At 33.4% G+C, this 17569-nt stretch overlaps 1 protein-coding gene across 3 annotated transcripts in view; it reads right to left on the bottom strand.

The window, feature by feature from the left end:
• Positions 1 to 962, bottom strand: part of LOC143071841 (myosin-IIIb-like) — a 45382-nt gene extending 44420 nt beyond the window's left edge. For 2 of the 3 annotated variants that reach the window (XM_076246446.1, XM_076246447.1), the window contains exon 1: positions 769 to 961. In XM_076246446.1, the coding sequence (XP_076102561.1) occupies positions 769 to 879 (111 nt within the window). In that variant the 5' untranslated portion in view covers positions 880 to 961. Of the gene's footprint in view, positions 1 to 768 lie in introns of all 3 variants that reach the window. The other variant, XM_076246448.1, reaches the window with a different exon arrangement.
• Positions 963 to 17569: the final 16607 nt, after the last annotated feature.

Raw genomic sequence — 17569 nt, 5'->3', positions numbered from 1 at the left:
CAAGCCACTGGACGTTAAAGTCATAAGAAACCTCAAATAAAAAAAAATAATGCTTTTTTGTTGATTTTTTGTCGATTGTTGACAAACAGGTTACAATCGTTAAACTTCGGCTTCAAAACACGAACTTTAATTACCTGCCATATTTTGACAACAACACTGACCGATTGAAAAAAAAATTGACGATTGTACGAAATTCACACGAAAAAAATGATAAATTCGTGCACAGAAAAACTAAGTTTATGATGTTTGTATGCATTGGTTCAAGAATTGGAAGAACATTATTTTTCACCGGTCACTCGTTTCTTATGACTTTAAACAGCCACCTATCTATTCATCCGTACACTTGATATTGCATGTCATGGTCAGTTCAGGTATATAAGTAAAAATTAACGCTAAAACCGGTTTTAAACAAAGAGTGAATAAATGGAAACTGTCAGATGAACATACAGGTACATAATGCGACACAAACTAAATATTTATGATTATAAAGTATCTCAGTAAATTAAATCTTATAAAGAAACTTGAAACCTTAAACACAGATAGGATTTCAGTAACATCAAAACAGTGAAATATATAGATAGGCGTGGTTCTTGGTTCGAATTCTAGACTTACGGCAAAGAAATTTTAAGGAAAACGCATATTTTTTCTAAGCAATCTAGACCAGACGAAGCACTATTGACAACGTCATTGGGAAAGCATATATATGTGTCTCTCCATACATGTGTTAACTAGCTGTATTGTTTCTCTACGTGAATTAGGTATACTTACATATATTAGGTTTTTATTATATCTGACTCTCAACTCATCCAGCAAAATATTGTCATCCAATTTGGCTAATGTGGCTAAATCTTCAACACTACCAGGTTCTGGACGATCCATGTTTAGTTTGTTTACTTCCTTTTTCAAGCCTTCAGCATTAATATTATATGCACTTGAATGTTGTATTTACCTGAGATATATATACAAAGTGTTTATTTATAGATTGATCATATTGATCATTGTGATTTCAGGTGTGACGTGACGTATCGAAGAAAGGTAAAAATGAAAGATCGTGATATAGTTTTAATTCAATAACTTTTAACAAAGAATTTACTCATAAACATAAGACGTTCTTGAATTAGTCATTGTCGAACACGAGCTGTGAGTGCACATACTCGCTTTCTCAATCAAATATTACCTTAAATGGGAATTACTAGAAATGAGATCTATCTAGAATTTAAGGCAAGTGATATGGAAGAAGAGATCTAGTTTAACCCCAAAAAAAAGTGTACGACACCTTACTGAAGATAGATTAAAATACACATAGTTTACTTTATTTTGGTGCTATAGATATATTGGCCTTTCAAAATACATCTTTAAAAGCAAAATGGTCATATCATTGGTCAAAACCATTTGTCTTCTTATAAATAGACAGTGCGGTATACTAAACAGTCTGTTAAAGCTGCCTGGTTCGTTTCTCAACCCATTTGGATAGAGGAAATGAATATCTGCTTTATTTTTTGTGAACCAGTTTTATTTATAGATTAATTCCTGTTTTCAATACCAGAGTATATAACACTTATTATAAATCTCTGACATAATGTCTTCCAAAGTTGATTTGAGAAAAAAAAAAACGTGTATTCAAGTATTAAGACGGCCAAAAACTGTATCAAAAGTAGGGTATCAATGAATTGATACTATCATAATGTTGCAAAAGAAAAATATCTTTGATTCGGCGTTTTACGTTTCCGCCAATTGGCATTACTTTGTACTACTGTGGACTTTGTACGACGTGTTGGCTACAAATATTCTGCCAGAACTGACTTCTGAACTCATATCAAGATATATTTGATAAGTACTGATTTATTTGCGGAAACGTAAACTTTTTTTTCAGGATCCAACTATATATCCCTTGTGTTTCTGTCTATTAAACGCCAGTAGAGGATCCGGGAATTTGACTCGATCCCCCCTTTTTGTTAACGACCAATGCATTTGAAGCGGCATTTGAATGGAGATATATAGTTGGATCCCTTTTGAAAATGGCTGGATCCGTCACTGAAAGCAGTCGTCGGCGATTTAAGATGATGTGCCCTTACCCGGGAAATAAAATATAATCTGCTGCTGTCTTTTCCCGTGTACTTTTTAACTTAAAAGGGGAAAGTTGAATTCAATATATTTGGTACAACTTTTCTAAAAGAGGGGTCCACTTATTTTTAATAACAAGGATATTGCTATGCGTTTCTATATTCTACATTAGCTATAGGTATAGGGGAGGATTGTGATATGACAAAACATGTTTAACACCGCCGCATTTTTGCGCCTGTCCAAAGTCAGGAGCCTCTGGCATTTGTTAGTCTTGTATGTTTTTTAATTTTAGTTCATTTATATTGGTTGGAGATGAGTATGGCGTCCATATTTTACTATGAACTAGTACACAGTTTTATGAAGGGAACAGCTGAGGACCTCCTCCGGGTGCGGGATTTTCTCGCAGCGTTGAAGACCTATTAGTGGCCTCTGGCTGTCATGTGTCTGCTCTTTGGTTGGGTTGTTTTTTCTATGAAATATTCCTAATTTCCATTCTCAATCTTATTAAAAGATGTAAGTCCAGGAATATTTCAAAATTCTTGGACATATTTTAACCATAAATACCAGATAGATGTATAGTTCTTTAGGAAAAGTTTCTTCAATTAAGGTAGATCATAAGTAAATCTTTTTTGAGACAGAATTTTCTTATACTTAGCCAGAATGAAGATTTTAATATGCTCTTTTCAAAAATATAATAAAAAGTAGGGGTCACCGTGCTATTTTTCAAGCTATGAGTCGTTGAAAATTGCCTAAATTTGGTTAGATTGTTCATGGAAAAACACAATTGTGTGCATAAAAAATAATCTATGAGATAAAATTTTGAAATAAATTGTGAAAAGATAGGTTTTGCCATATGTTTTAAGAAAATAAAAAGAAAAAATGGTGTCACCGAACTTGTTTTCTTGCTACAAAATTCCCTATCTGTCCAGTATAAATTTTTTACTAAAAGAGTTATCTTCCCTGAAATGGCTCATTTGAAAAAAATGATTCAAAAAGCAAAATAAAATGATATTTGGTTTATTATTTTGAATTATACAATAAATTGCCAAGTTTTCTTTATATTTATTAAACAGTCTAACCATCAAATTGCAAATCTGTTCAAATTTGCAGATTTAGGCAAATAACTAGACCGATTTTTTACTGTGATTGTTCAATCCAAGATGGCGGTATACCATGAATCTACCTTAATTTAAGAATGTGCCCTTTTGTAAGAAGAAGTGTTTTTTACAAACAAAAAAAAAAAAAAAATCACTTGTGCAAATGTACCCCCATACATTGAGGGATTACCCCTCATTTGAGGAGTTAACGTTGTTTCCCACTTGTTTAACAGGTTCCCTTTGAAATATGTACAAACTGGCATGACACTTTTATTCTGTATTTACTGATTTGATATTGAAGCACTTTGAAAATAAGAATATGTGGTAATATATCCGATTATAGACAACTCTCATGCCACCAGAAACCAAATGACATAGAACAATGAAAAATATGGCCGTCATTACACCACAAAATCTAACATGAGTACAAACAAAGATCAAGTTAAGGCATGACAGGACATAGATATATAAGATAAGATAAGATGTATTTTATTTCCAATAGTGGACTCATTACGGGCATAATCAGTACATTGATTTTTATATAAAAGTCTATGTTTCAAAAAATTAAACTTTTTATGTCCATTTTTTTTTCCGTTCTGCAGAAGATAGCAAATAAACAAATACATGTGATACGTACCACTCAGTTACACAGTTTAAATCATCTTTTGTTGGCATGCATATGTCTACTATCAATACATTTTTAGAACTCAAAACCTGTATTCTTTGAGGGGAGCTTATCAAACTTCTTTCCCAACTTAAACAAAGTATATTTTGGCACCTTCTGCAGGAATGAAAACTAGAGACTCCCAAGAGCCTGTGTCGCTCACCTGATTCTACTTTGGTTATGAAAATCATGTAAAAATAGATTAAAATCAAAACAGATACTCTAATAGTGATTGATGCCAAATTTTGTTTAATATCATTGATCCCATAATGTAATGAAAAACCAGAATACTTTTGTACTAAAGTTTACAGAACTTACCAATAAATTCATTGGAATTGTAGAAAATGACTTAAAGTCATATGAAACGAGTGACTGGTAAAAATAATGTTTATCTAATTCTTGAACCAATGCATGTATATATCATAAAATTAGTCTTCTGTGCACGATTTTATCACCCAAGCATATCGTATAATCATCATTTTTTTCTCTCTGTCTATTATGATGTGAAAATATGGCAGCTCATTTTGTCGTGTTTTGAAGCCGTAGTTTACCGATGGTCACCTTAAAGTAAACTATCAACAAAGAATAATTAAAATATTTTCATTTACTTTTCTTTGCGTAATAAGAAGTAATTCGGTTCAAGACCTTTATATAATTCTTTTGGCGCCTTTTTCTAATTATCGAGAAAACACCAAAGCGAGTTCTACACCGTTATTTAGATATCAATATTATAATGCTTTTGTACAGAAGTTTTTCTTGTTCTTATTCATATTATTTGTATTTGTAGAGTGTGTGATTCCATTGGATTGTGCCGATAATTTGGACTTTAACATAATTTAATATAATTTAATATAATTTGGACTTTTATATAGTTTAATATAATTTGGACTTTAATATAATTTGGACTTTGATATAATGAATATGAATCAGGAAATTGTAATAATATATTGTTGAAAACGTTTATTAAAACTGCTTTGGTGCTTCTCTCAATTCATATCAGTCTTCAGTTGTCTTTGAAGATATCAGAAAAGTTTCAGTAAGTTCGGACGAGCAAGCGAAGGAGAACATAAGCATGCTAATTTTCGATTCTCTCGATGAATATGCATCAAATCTAATGCGGCCGGATAGCCTTTTATGCGCAAGTCAGTTTTTACCCAACGTATTTATTAACGATATTTCTGCAGTAGCGGTAGCAAAGCGTATGCATGGTTAGCAGTACAGCGAATGAATTAAGGCACCAGTTGTATACCACTTTTCAAAAGTCATAATTCTATTAAGATAAAACAAATCCGGCTTACAAACCAAAATCGAAGGAAACATGAGGAAAACAACGGAATATTGGAAACACAGAAGTGAAACAAAAACAAACGTTAACATACTACATACATAACTAATTCTTTAACTTCAAGATTAAAACTTTTTTTTTTAATTTATAATTAAAAGTATTTTTTTTTTTATTTATTAGTTTCAAAATGCATGTACATACACACCGGCGTCACGTTTGATGCAAATAAGCTCCTCGCCTGATTCTGGTGTGCTTATTGTTATGCGTTTACTTTTCTGCATTGGCTAGAGGTATAAGGGTTGAGATCTCACAAACATGTTTAACCCCGCCGCATTTTTGCGCCTGTCCCAAGTCAGGAGCCTCTGGCCTTTGTTAGTCTTGTATTATTTTAGCTTTTAGTTTCTTGTGTACAATTTGGAGTTTAGTATGGTGTTCCTTATCACTGAACTAGTATATATTTGTTTGGGGGTCCAGCTGAGGGACGCCTCCGGGTGCGAGAATTTCTCGTTGCATTGAAGACCTGTTGGTGACCTTCTGCTGTTGTCTGCACTATGGTCGGGTTGTTGTCTCTTTGGCACATTCCCCATTTCCATTCTTAATTTTAAACATTTGATGTTTGATTTGATTTTTTTTTAAATGAAATGTCACAAAATTTAAAGTGGATCTTAAAAAATGCATGACTTAAAAAAAAAATAGTTGTCTGTATGAGTTATCTAGGGTTGTAGGTCTTCAATCTCTGAAAATGTTTAGTTTGCCATTCCACGAAATATCTAATTTTGATTTTTTTAATGTTTTTGAACTTACGAAAATTACACCTGACAACCGAATGCGTCATAAGTACCATGCAAAGTATATTACAACAATATTATATTGCAAAAGTCGTGCAAGTTCGTTAAACGGAATTGTCCTGACGCTGTGCTGGTGATAAGAAAAACGGTCCTGGTTCTGTGCTCCTATATGTCCTGGTTCTGTGCCTTTATATTTTAGTTAAAAGTGGCATATATTCAAGATCATTGATGCTGTACTGTTATTGACTAATTAACTGTTGTCTGCTTTCTTGAAATTGACATTGTTGTGATTCTGTTTACTGTTATTATGAGAGAAAAAAATACCTCTATTTTTTTATTTTTTTTAACATTAACTGTAATCTTATTTATTGGTCTGTTAATGGAACCCTTCTTGCCCCCTTTTAAGATAAGAAAATATGTTTACGATTTTCGGGATTACGATCATTTTGCAAGATCACCAAAATACGTTGTAATTTATACAATACCTATATAAAGTAGATGATGTGGTATGCTTGTTGTCAATGGACGAATTTCCATAAGAAACCAAAGGAAGTATTTGTTAACAACCATACGTCGTCATCGTACGACCTTCAACAATAACCCATAAAATAAAAATGTAAAAGGTTTTGCATAAAAATGGAGAGCAAAAATATAGAACAAAGGACTTTCTGAGCGTTTGAATCATATGTGAATTTGAGTGCTGACTATAAGAATGACAATAGTATTGCGGGTTTGATTTGTTTGGGTTTTTTTTTTGGGGGGGGGGGATAAGTTAGAGCGAGGTTACAGTGAAAGTTTTAAGCTTGGAATAGTTTCCCGTAAGATTTAAAAGTTGTATTTCAAAAGAAAAATGTATCTTATAGCTATTAAGAATCACTTGCTGTATCTGTAAGATTTTTTCAACATAATTTTTTCACTATTTTATGAAAGGGCAGACTAGAATATGTCAGAGAATGAAGACGAGATAACCTAGAGAACACTAACAAAACTAAGATGTCTTCGCTTTTTCATTTCAAAATTCCAAAATAAGTAAATATTTTTGATAAAGAACAAGTGTGGACACAGATGAGTGTGGATAGTATGTTTGAATGTTTGACAGTGTTTTATGATAAATGTAGTTCTATGATTTTCCTAAATGTGTTATTAACTGTGTTGCACGATGACAACCAACCGGAGCATTAGGAGTACTGTTTATTTTATATTTCGTTCAGTTTTTATGTTCCAAGACAGGCATGGAAGAGACACTAATTGCATTAGTTACCAAATGATTATGATAGAATATGTTCCACATCTTTGATTTTGGATACATTTTATAGCTAGGAGAGCAACACATAATAGGTTCAATTTTTCGTGATTTTTTTAAATTGGGAGATGATATCTGAGAACGATATAGGGAGCCTGTAACTCAGTGGTTGTCGTTTGTTTATGCGTTACATATTCGTTTTTTCTTTATTTTTTGTACATAAATAAGCCTGTTATTTTTCTCCTTTGAATTGTTTCACATTGTCATTTTGAGACCTTTTATAGCCGACTATGCTGCATTAGCTTTGCTCATTGTTGAAGGTTGTGTGGCGACCTGTAATTGTTAATTTCTATGTCATTTTGGTCTGTTGTGGAGAATTGTCTCATTGGCAATCATATCACATCTTTTTTTATATGTATTTGCTAACTATTTGTATGGTTCTATTTATATATTCTGAGTGCCAATGAAAACGCAACACTTGGTTTTTCAAAAATAAAATTTATATTAGAAATCATGATCTTTCAAAATGAATTGTTCTTGAAAATTAACAATTCTAACAATAGATGATATCAAACAAAAATGTTTCATTGTCATCTTTCGGTCGCAATAGATAAACGAAACATCCAATGTCGAATCATCAAATCAGTCCTAACAAAAAATGTTACAACCCTGTTGTGCAGCGCAATCTCGACAGCGCCGTGGAATTGATCATCCCGGACGTTTAATGTGATCTCGAGGAATGTTATTCCACTTGTCCCGCAAAGCAAACTCAAGCTGACTTTTTGATATTGGTGGTGGTTTTCATCGTCTAAACCATGTCAAATCTGATGCAAAATTTGCTCTATCGGACCTAAATCTGGCGAAACGCATGACTTTTGGCCAAGGCGGGTGCCAAACGTCTATGTAACCACCACTGACGATTTTTGGTACATAATGAATGATTTTTGGTCTACAGAATTCGATGTTTACGCCAGACGGCCGTTAAGATGTCGGCTGTGGTGCTCTTTAACTGTTGAATTTCTGCGCAAATGGTGCTTTACTGAAATTGCTCCAGAGGATCTACCGTGACCACCATTGAACTCTCGTGACCTTTGGACATCCATCAGAGTCGATATCGGATATGTTAAAGACCAAATGTATTGGTTTTGCTGAGCGTTTCTTGCTTTTTGAACCCCGGGATGTGGCTTATCATTAACTGATCCATTTTTGTTGAATTTGTGGATGATTTGGGTTATTGTAGAGGCTACAGTCTTCTCGAAATTGTATGCTGTGAAAGGCTTCATTGGATCATGCCGGAAACTGCATGTCGCTGGTTGTCAGAAAGTCCTGGCATTTACTCAGATGTTTATTGCAGTTTCCTTACAATAAGGGTGGGAAAATTCATGACATTAGCCAAGCTTTAAATGACAAAATCGTGAAAATGGTGCGTATATTGAAAAGCGGTGAACTCGGTTTATGTCCGTTCAAAATAACCCTTACTTCGCATTTGTTCCAAAAATCACCCAACCGTAAAGTTGTCGACAATTGTCTTTAAAGTCATTTTCAACCAACTTTACAAAGTTGTAATATAAAATAAATAAAAATTATCAGACTTTTTTGAAAAACAAAAGTGTTGCGTTTTCATTGGCACTCAGTATATCTTTGTGGTGGCTTGTCAGTATCATTAGTAAAACACTTTAAAATGTTGAATTGATCCTCAGATTAGAAGAAATTTATTGGTTTTAAGTAATGACAATGCCTAACATGATGCTTGGGCCTGATGAGCTAGAAAGTAAGCTTCTGTGCTGTCAATTCTTTGATAATATCTCCTTCAAAGCTGGTGAAAGCAAAACAAATTTGGTCAATGGACAAATAAGGTTTGGTTTAAACAAAAAATAAAGTGCTTTTATCTCCCTGTTACTTACATTGTACATAGAAATGATAATACTTGGAGACATCCTTGTACATGAGAGTTGTCTGTAAAATCTTTATTTCACAAAGAATGAATTGCATAACAATGAACCGAGCTCATAGCAAAGCACTTTAATAATACACTTAGACAGAGAGCTCAATCCAGTGATATACTTTGTACTACAGGTCCTTCATGAACATCCATCAACCAGAATCATATCTCAATAACGCCATTCTACATGGTTGGATCAGAAGTCCTGAAAAAGACATGATTTTTTTTTATCGTATTTAAAGTATATATGCATAGGTTAAAACTTTCACAAATTTGTGGTATAATCATTCAGTGTCTGGCAACTATCAATCGCTTCATGCACAAACTGATATAGGTTGAGCATGAGTGCCCTTCTGTTGGAAATAAAAACATACCTCCACCTAATTTTAGTCAACTGATGAAGAAACATTCAAAACTATAAAATGTTATCCAAGACTTGTCAGTGTCTATATATAAATGTAGCTATTCACCATCGCCACTGAATCAGTGATATATGTACACATAAATACATGTAAGACTAAAATTAAAGTACATATATAAGACTAAAACTGACATTTGGTCTTTACCTTCATTCCCCAAGTCCTGTTCAAATCTAATTCATGATAAAATAAAAATTACAACCAATGAAATCAAAGGCGAATTAAGAGCCCCCCCCCCTTGTCTGGAAAAATATGGTTGATTATTTAGAGGACCACTGGAGCATGATCAGAGTGGGCCCTCTCTTAGGCAGTCAGTGGGCCCGCACTTATGAAAATTTCTGGATTCGCCACTGGAAATATCCCTCTAATAGACTAGCGTTTAAATCCCAGTTTTCTAATATGGTAGCTAGGTGGAACCTAAAACTAAAAAATTTGAAAAAAATATTTTAAATATATTTCAAATGCATGTATATGTGATAATATAAATTCTCCAAATTTCACTGTATTTTCCCTTTTGATGTTTTTCAACTACAGCCAGTTTGGTGTGGGTTGATGTTTGATTGTTGTACATGTTATATATCGACATGAGATTTGTTTATATACATAATACTTATTTCCCTAAATTCAAATAAAATAGATGTGAGAAATTAAAGGAAACCATATGCAAATATTAAAAAAATAATTTGCATTTGTTCTGTTGATTGATAGTGGTACACATATGAAGAAATGGTGAAATCACTTATATATAGTTCTGATCAAAAGTTTCATGATAGACATGCATGGTAAATAAGTAGTAGGTTGTTTGAAGTTTGCAGCATATTCAACTTTGAAAATCTTTTTCAGGTCTACAATCCATATAAAAATCTGTATATATGTGGTATAATTTCCAATTAGACAGCTTTCCAGAGGTTAAAATAACAAAGTAATTATAGGCAACCATACAGCCTTAATAAGTGAGAGAAAAACAGTCTAGACATGTTAAGTAAGCAACAATTAATGTAATGGCCTGATTTGCAACTTATAAACAACAGGTTTGGAACCCTCCCCCCAAAAAAATCAAAGAGCAGATTGCTCTGAGGGATACGATTGCCGTTGTTTCGTTGACACATGTACATGTTACTTTGTATACATGTAGCTGGATAATATTATTTTCAAAACTAATTCAACTGCACATGTAAAATAATTACAAAATAGCCAATCCCGGATAAAAGTGTATGAACAATGCAATTAGGCCTATTGTGTTTTATTTTTGTACTATCAATTCCAAGTTTACTTTCCACAGCAGTCACTGAGACTCAGAGTGAGAGAAGGTATTTCACTTCGTATCTTATCACCTATTTTCCTACGTTAATTCTAGGAGGAACCCCATTCCTAACTCTTTAAATATTTAATTTCCTTTCGGTCAGTGATCATGACTCCTTTCCGTACACATTTATCAGTTTAAATTTCGATCATTTTTAATATAATACACTTTATTGACAGAACGAGCTAATATTATACTCGACGTATTGTTTTAATTAAGAATTCATGGAAATTACTTCCAGAAGGGAGACAACTCGAAACAATAATATGGAAGACTCCATTTCGCCTGAAGGGGTGTTCTACGATGTGGACTATATTTATTTTAATTTAAATGATGCATATGATTTAAAATTATGCAACAATAATATACACCTTCAATAGAAGACATACATAGAAAAGATCCCATGAGTTAAAAATTAATTAATTGAGTGGGGAATCCAGAGCAACCATTAATTGGAAACCCCTCGTAGTCAAGAAAACTATACCCATGCACATAATTACCTAAACAAACCCTGGAGCAAGAAAGTATATTAAATGTTTATTAAACGATCTAGATAGTTCTCTATTTCTTTATGGAAGTACAATCTCAAATATCAGTTTCATAAAGGTAAAATATAAGAAAAACTCCACTTCAGTTCTTATATGACAGAAATAGATTTATCGGAATTCAGAGAACTCTCGCATTTTTTCAAACTGGGAATTCCCTCTAACGTGTTTCTAAATTTAGAAAAACACTAAATATAAATACTGCGTAATTCTGATTTTCCGTGTTGTTAAAAACACGCATATAAGTCAAGGGAATTATCAAACATGAAGATTATGAAAAGAACATTATAGGAAAGTTGTTAAAGTTCAATCCCTTCGTTTGTTTTTACCTTTTAAAGCAAGACAATCATAAGAATCTGAGATGTTCCTTAATGTTTAGAATAAAATGATTGACGTGAGGGCAATGCTCTGAGCCACCAGTATAAGTCTACAGATTGCTTGAAAGCAATCGTATCCCAAAAATTGTTCCAATGAAGATAAAGGCAAGCCTGGAGGGGATTCATTACATTTGGAACAACTTTTCTGAAGGATGGATACGTATAAAAATTAAAATATGTAATAAGATTGCCAATAAGACAACTACCCACAAATGTTCAAATGACAAAGCAATTATAGGCAACCATACAGCCTTCAAAAATGAGGGAAACTGTCCCAACATGAAAAGTATACATTAATACAATTGAGAAGAGAAATGGCCTGATTCACAATTCCACTAATAAACAGGTCGGGAACATCTACCCTTCAAATAAACCAGATGCTCCACAGGGCGCAGCTTGATACTACAGCAGAGGCCGAGCCCTGAACAGTTGGGGCAAGTATGGACACAACATTAAAGCCTGATACAGCTCTGAATTTGGATTGTGATCAAATAGTCAAAACAGAATAGGTTTCTGACACAGAATGAATGTAGTCTAAGAACTTAAAACATTTAATATTAAATTGGACTTTTACCTATTGTGGTCCTTTATCCAAAAATCTTAATACATGGTTTGAGGCACTTGTCGCAGAAAAAAATCCTATATATAGACTTAGGGGTCGACCATTTGATATTCTGGGGGAGGGGGCAGGAGGATTTGTTTTTGATCCGTTATTTATTTTTGTAATCTAAGAGGACAAATTATTCATTTTCTGCACTAGTGAAGCAAGATTTTTCATTTTCATTAAAGCAAGGGACTGATTATTCATTTTCACAACTGTATTTATGATATTCGAAAAACATACAATTTTCAAATGATTTTTTTATTATAAACAACATATTTGTGTTTCCTTTAAATTTTTATTTTGACATTTTTTTTTTTTGCATACCGAATGCTATAAATTTTTATTTTGACATTTTTTTTTGCATGTTGAATTGATATGCACGCAGTTGCGTGTTGGCATATAGGGAGCTATGCGCCTGAATACAATTTAATTAAATATATTACATAACTTGGAATCCTCCCCCTTTATAAGTAGAGACAATCCATAACCTCAGAAATATTAATCTTAAATTTATATAAATGAAAAGTAAGCTTCCATAAATAAAATTCAACAATGTTTCTTAAAATTGGTAAAAGTGGTATAGTCATACCCCAACATGTTGACCATAGATAGACAAACAATTCACTTGCATTCGATTCGCATTTGAACTATGTGTTTGTTAATGTAAACCGTTTCAAATGTGAATTAAACTAATTCAAATTAGTTAATGTCAATCCAATTCAAATTAGGTGTGAACTCAGTATGATTGTCAGGTAGTTTCAAACTGAAAGATACTTTTAAGGGAAGGGAAAGAAACGGATAAAACCATGTGTGTTACAAACACTGTTTATTCAAGTCAGAATCCTGGATCTCAATAGTACTTTCATAATGTCAAGTAAAAACATGAATATGGTAGTTACATACAATGCTTCATGTATTTAATACGTATTAAATAACATTTATTTTAGTGATTGGTAATTCGGAAAAATCTGAAATTCAGGCGTAAATTGAGACAAACAATATCACTGAATGCAGTTTCTAGTCAAGTGACCAGCAAACATGGAAATTTACCTTTTGAATGAAAGGAGAACTCTTACATTGAAAATGAATGATGTAAATCTAGATTCTAATAATAGCCGAAGGGAGCTCACATTCACAACAGTTAAAGCATTGCTGAATTAGTGAACAAAGCATTTTTCTCATTAACTTGAAAATCCACCTATTTTTATAATGGAAAAAACCCGAATTTTAAGACATAAATTATAAAATTCCTGATAAAAAGCGGTGCTGAGCATGCATGTAATATGCTTGAAACATATTCAAAGAATAAAGTTTTATAACTTCCTAATGTCATTTTCAAAATTTATCAAAACCTAAATCTTACTGTGGATTCCTATATTTTTCGTGGATGTCAATTCTCCTGGATTGTTGAAAACTTGCATATTCATCGATATTTGATTTTGTGGTTTTAACAATCCAGACAAACAAATAGCAATAAGGTGTTTAGGAAAACATGACCTAAAACCTCCTTCATATAAGACAAAAATACATGGGAACTCATACTGAATGGTCAAATGTGTTCAATATGAAAATTGCAGTTAAGATGGTAAAATCACAAATCAGTCGTTACTGTAAATGGACTATGACTTTTGAGCAAATTTAAAAGTAGTCTGAGATTACTCTGACGTCCAACAGCTGTTTTGCCAGACAAGCTGGGGCCGTGGGACGTCAGAGCTCGTCCCATATCAAAAAGTGGATATTTGCCCACCCAAAATAGATGCGCTGCTTCGCCGCTTCTGATGCCGACTGACGGCCATGGAGTTATATAAATCGGGCACCAATCTGTTCATTTTTCATTTATCTCTTCATTTATGTAAGTTTCACCTACCTGCCAACCTTTATTTTTCCATATTTTAACTATTTTTAACAGTGACCCATCGATTTCGTCATTTTGCCTTTCATTTTCAAAGATAATCACGTGACCACGAGAAAACAGTGTTGATTTATGCAAATGACCATAATGTAACACCTCGTTCATTTACGATGCAAGTTATCTAAATGTCCGAGAGCTTCCGATTGTAACGTGGTCGGAACTAAATGCTTCATACCGATCTCCTGTAAAGGAGGTGAAAAATCGTGGTCGGCTACTAAATGTTAAACCTCGATCTCCTATAAAGGAGGTGAAAAAATATAAATATTTGCATATTTTGAGTCTCGAGACCACGAACTCTCTCGTAACTTGACGTCCATTTGAAAGTGAAAGTCAAAATGCCGAGATCGATGGGTCACTGTGGAAACTGTTAAAATATGGAAAAATAAAGGTTGGCAGGTAGGTGAAACTTACATAAATGAAGAGATAAATGAAAAATGAACAGATTGGTGCCCGATTTATATAATTCCATGGCCGTCAGTCGGCATCAGAAGCGATGAAGCAGCGAAACTATTTTGGGTGGGCAAATATCCACTTTTTGATATGGGACGAGCTCTGACGTCCCACGGCCCCAGCTCGTCTGGCAAAACAGCCGTTGGACGTCAGAGTAATCTCGAACTAATTTAAAGGGAAATGACAGGGAAGGGGCCAAATAGTGTTCAAGGGGAGCAAATGCCCTTTCATTTGGTATGCAGGTTTCAAAAATAGAGGGAGAATAAGAGGGAAAGTTGCGTCATCTTATTAGACTTCAGTTAAATAATGACTTATGAAGTTATGTAGACTTACCCACTAATTTAAAAAAAAATACTCAGAACTATGTCTAATTCACTTTGACTACTGATATGCAAAACTAAAAACAGAAAAATATATCATAAAATAGTGATTGAAAGATTCATAACACTTTGAAAGGATAATTCAGACACGTGTTACACGGGGAGCATGTTTGTTTACAAATAATAATGTCACGTGATCGCGCAGACCTCACATGTTGCATCGCCCTTACAATCCACTAAATTAATACATAACCCAATATCATGCAAACATGCAACGTGAATGTGATTGGTTATCAAATAATACAGAAATAATGCATGCACAGTTTATGAAGAAATTAGTTCATCAAATAGATCGATTTTCACTTTTGACACGAATAGGTCGGGTTGACATTTCTGTCATCGGGGATAATGAGATAAATGGGATAAAACTGACCGTCAAAAAGGTATAGAGAAGCACATCAGTAGAACCTTAACATTAATAAGTAATACTTACCAAAATTTCTCTAATAAACTATATAACTGAAATTTCACAAAGATAACGGTAAATAATTTTGATGGTGGTGGTGATGCTGGTTAAATTGGCGCGAAATAATATTCTTACTCCTATTGCTTTACGTAAAAAAAAATGTGTAGAATTGAATTTGACTAAAGTTGAACATAAAAAAACGTGAATATGCAAAAGCCTGGTAATATATTAATGATAAAGTTGTGTATAAATTTCTGTAAACGAATTTACCCGTATACTTCACTAAGAATTACATTTGAGCGCAAGGAGATCTTTATTGTGAATCGGTTTATTAACTCAGGGTCGAAGTTCAACATGTTTATATTAACGGAATTTTTTTGCGTTGCTTTTAAATCATTGAGGCCATCTATTTTTATTACGGGTTTCCACATCTTTAAATCGGAATTATAGAACAAATGGAATGTTGTTAGCAGAATCAAAACAGAAATGATGAACACTGCAACATTTTCAGCAAAACATAAATAGGATGGAGGATCTGTGTATTCACATTATTTGTAAAACTCTCCTTATTCCTGTGAAGCGCGTGCTTTACATCGAGGCTTGTGCTTTACATCGAGGCTTTCTATGCTTATCATCGACGCCACAGTACTTCAACCAATCAGACAACGTTTATTTTGGGCATTCGACCTGTTTTAACTCAGATTTTGGAATTTTTTAATCGGAATTATAGAAAAATGGAATGTTGTTAGTACATATAAAATAGAAAAAGATGAATACTATTAGTTAAAGCAAGTTTGGATGGGGTTCTGTGTATTTACATTGTTTGTACAACTCTCCTTACTGATGCCATATTTTGGAATTTCCGTGACCTAAATGGTTCGCGAAAATTAATATTTTTATATATAGTATAGTAATTACGGGGGAGGAAGTGAACAATGTGTCCTACTTTTCAAAATTTAAATATTTTTATGAATAAAAATCAAATGTGCCTTTATTATAATTGAAAATGATTAAATGGAAAAAAATACCCAACTAAAATACACTTTTATTTTAATATTGATAATATCACTAAGCTTTTAAGTTTTGTGTGTCAAACACACCATCTCTGTAGTAATGACTCCTTACTAAGATATTTCACTTCATCCATTTTTTTTGCATTTTTTTATATTGTGAATTCTAAGTATTATTAGATTAAAATGTAGCCTTAATTTATGTTTAAAAAAACTGAATCTAAAGCCAGATATATCAAACATTTTTGTTTCCATCTTTCCGTTTTCAGGACTTTAACAATCAACGTAAACACGCCTGGAAAGTAAAATGCGTACTCGGCTGTCTGTAATCGACCATTTTTAGACACCCTCCTAAAAAAAAACAAGCCAGGGGTGGGTGTTCAGAGATGTAAATTAAGTACTTAGATCAATATTTTATCCCTTGACACCATTGGCGAGTATGGTCTTGAGGAAACGATGAAAGTCCGTCGGAAGGGGACGATAAATGGCTGACCCGTGTTAAGAGAGAGCCACATCTCTTGCATGCGCACATTAAAGACACCCTTGTAGATTTCGAAAAAGAGTAGGCTAATGCCGCTACAAGGCAGCACTCGCACCCGCCAAGTGGAAAGGGATTAATATAAGTTGCAAAACTTGTTTCCCAATCCACTATAAATAAATATGTTTAAACTAATATTTTATCTTTTCGTGTATGGTTCATAACCCCTTCTGTGGCCTGGACAGTTTAAAACAATACAAATCTACACACACACAAAACTGGCTTAATTTCAACTGGTTATCAACCCGAATCGCTATAAGATCATATATAAGCTCACCTGTGTCGAGGGGTCGTGTGAGGTTCATTTATTGTCTTTGCGTCCGCATAACCCCTTCTGTGGCCTGAACAGTTTAAAACAATACAAATCTACACACACAAAAAAACTGGCTTAATTTCAACTGGTTATCAACCCGAATCGCTATAAGATCATATATAAGCTCACCTGTGTCGAGGGGTCGTGTGAGGTTCATTTATTGTCTTTGCGTCCGCAATTACAAAAAGATCTTTTCTGTATGTTACCAAATGATTGATCAAGAGTTAAT

This window comes from Mytilus galloprovincialis, chromosome 4, assembly GCF_965363235.1.
Source record: "Mytilus galloprovincialis chromosome 4, xbMytGall1.hap1.1, whole genome shotgun sequence".
NCBI lineage: Eukaryota > Metazoa > Mollusca > Bivalvia > Mytilida > Mytilidae > Mytilus > Mytilus galloprovincialis.
This window is presented reverse-complemented; position numbering and strand designations above follow the sequence as displayed.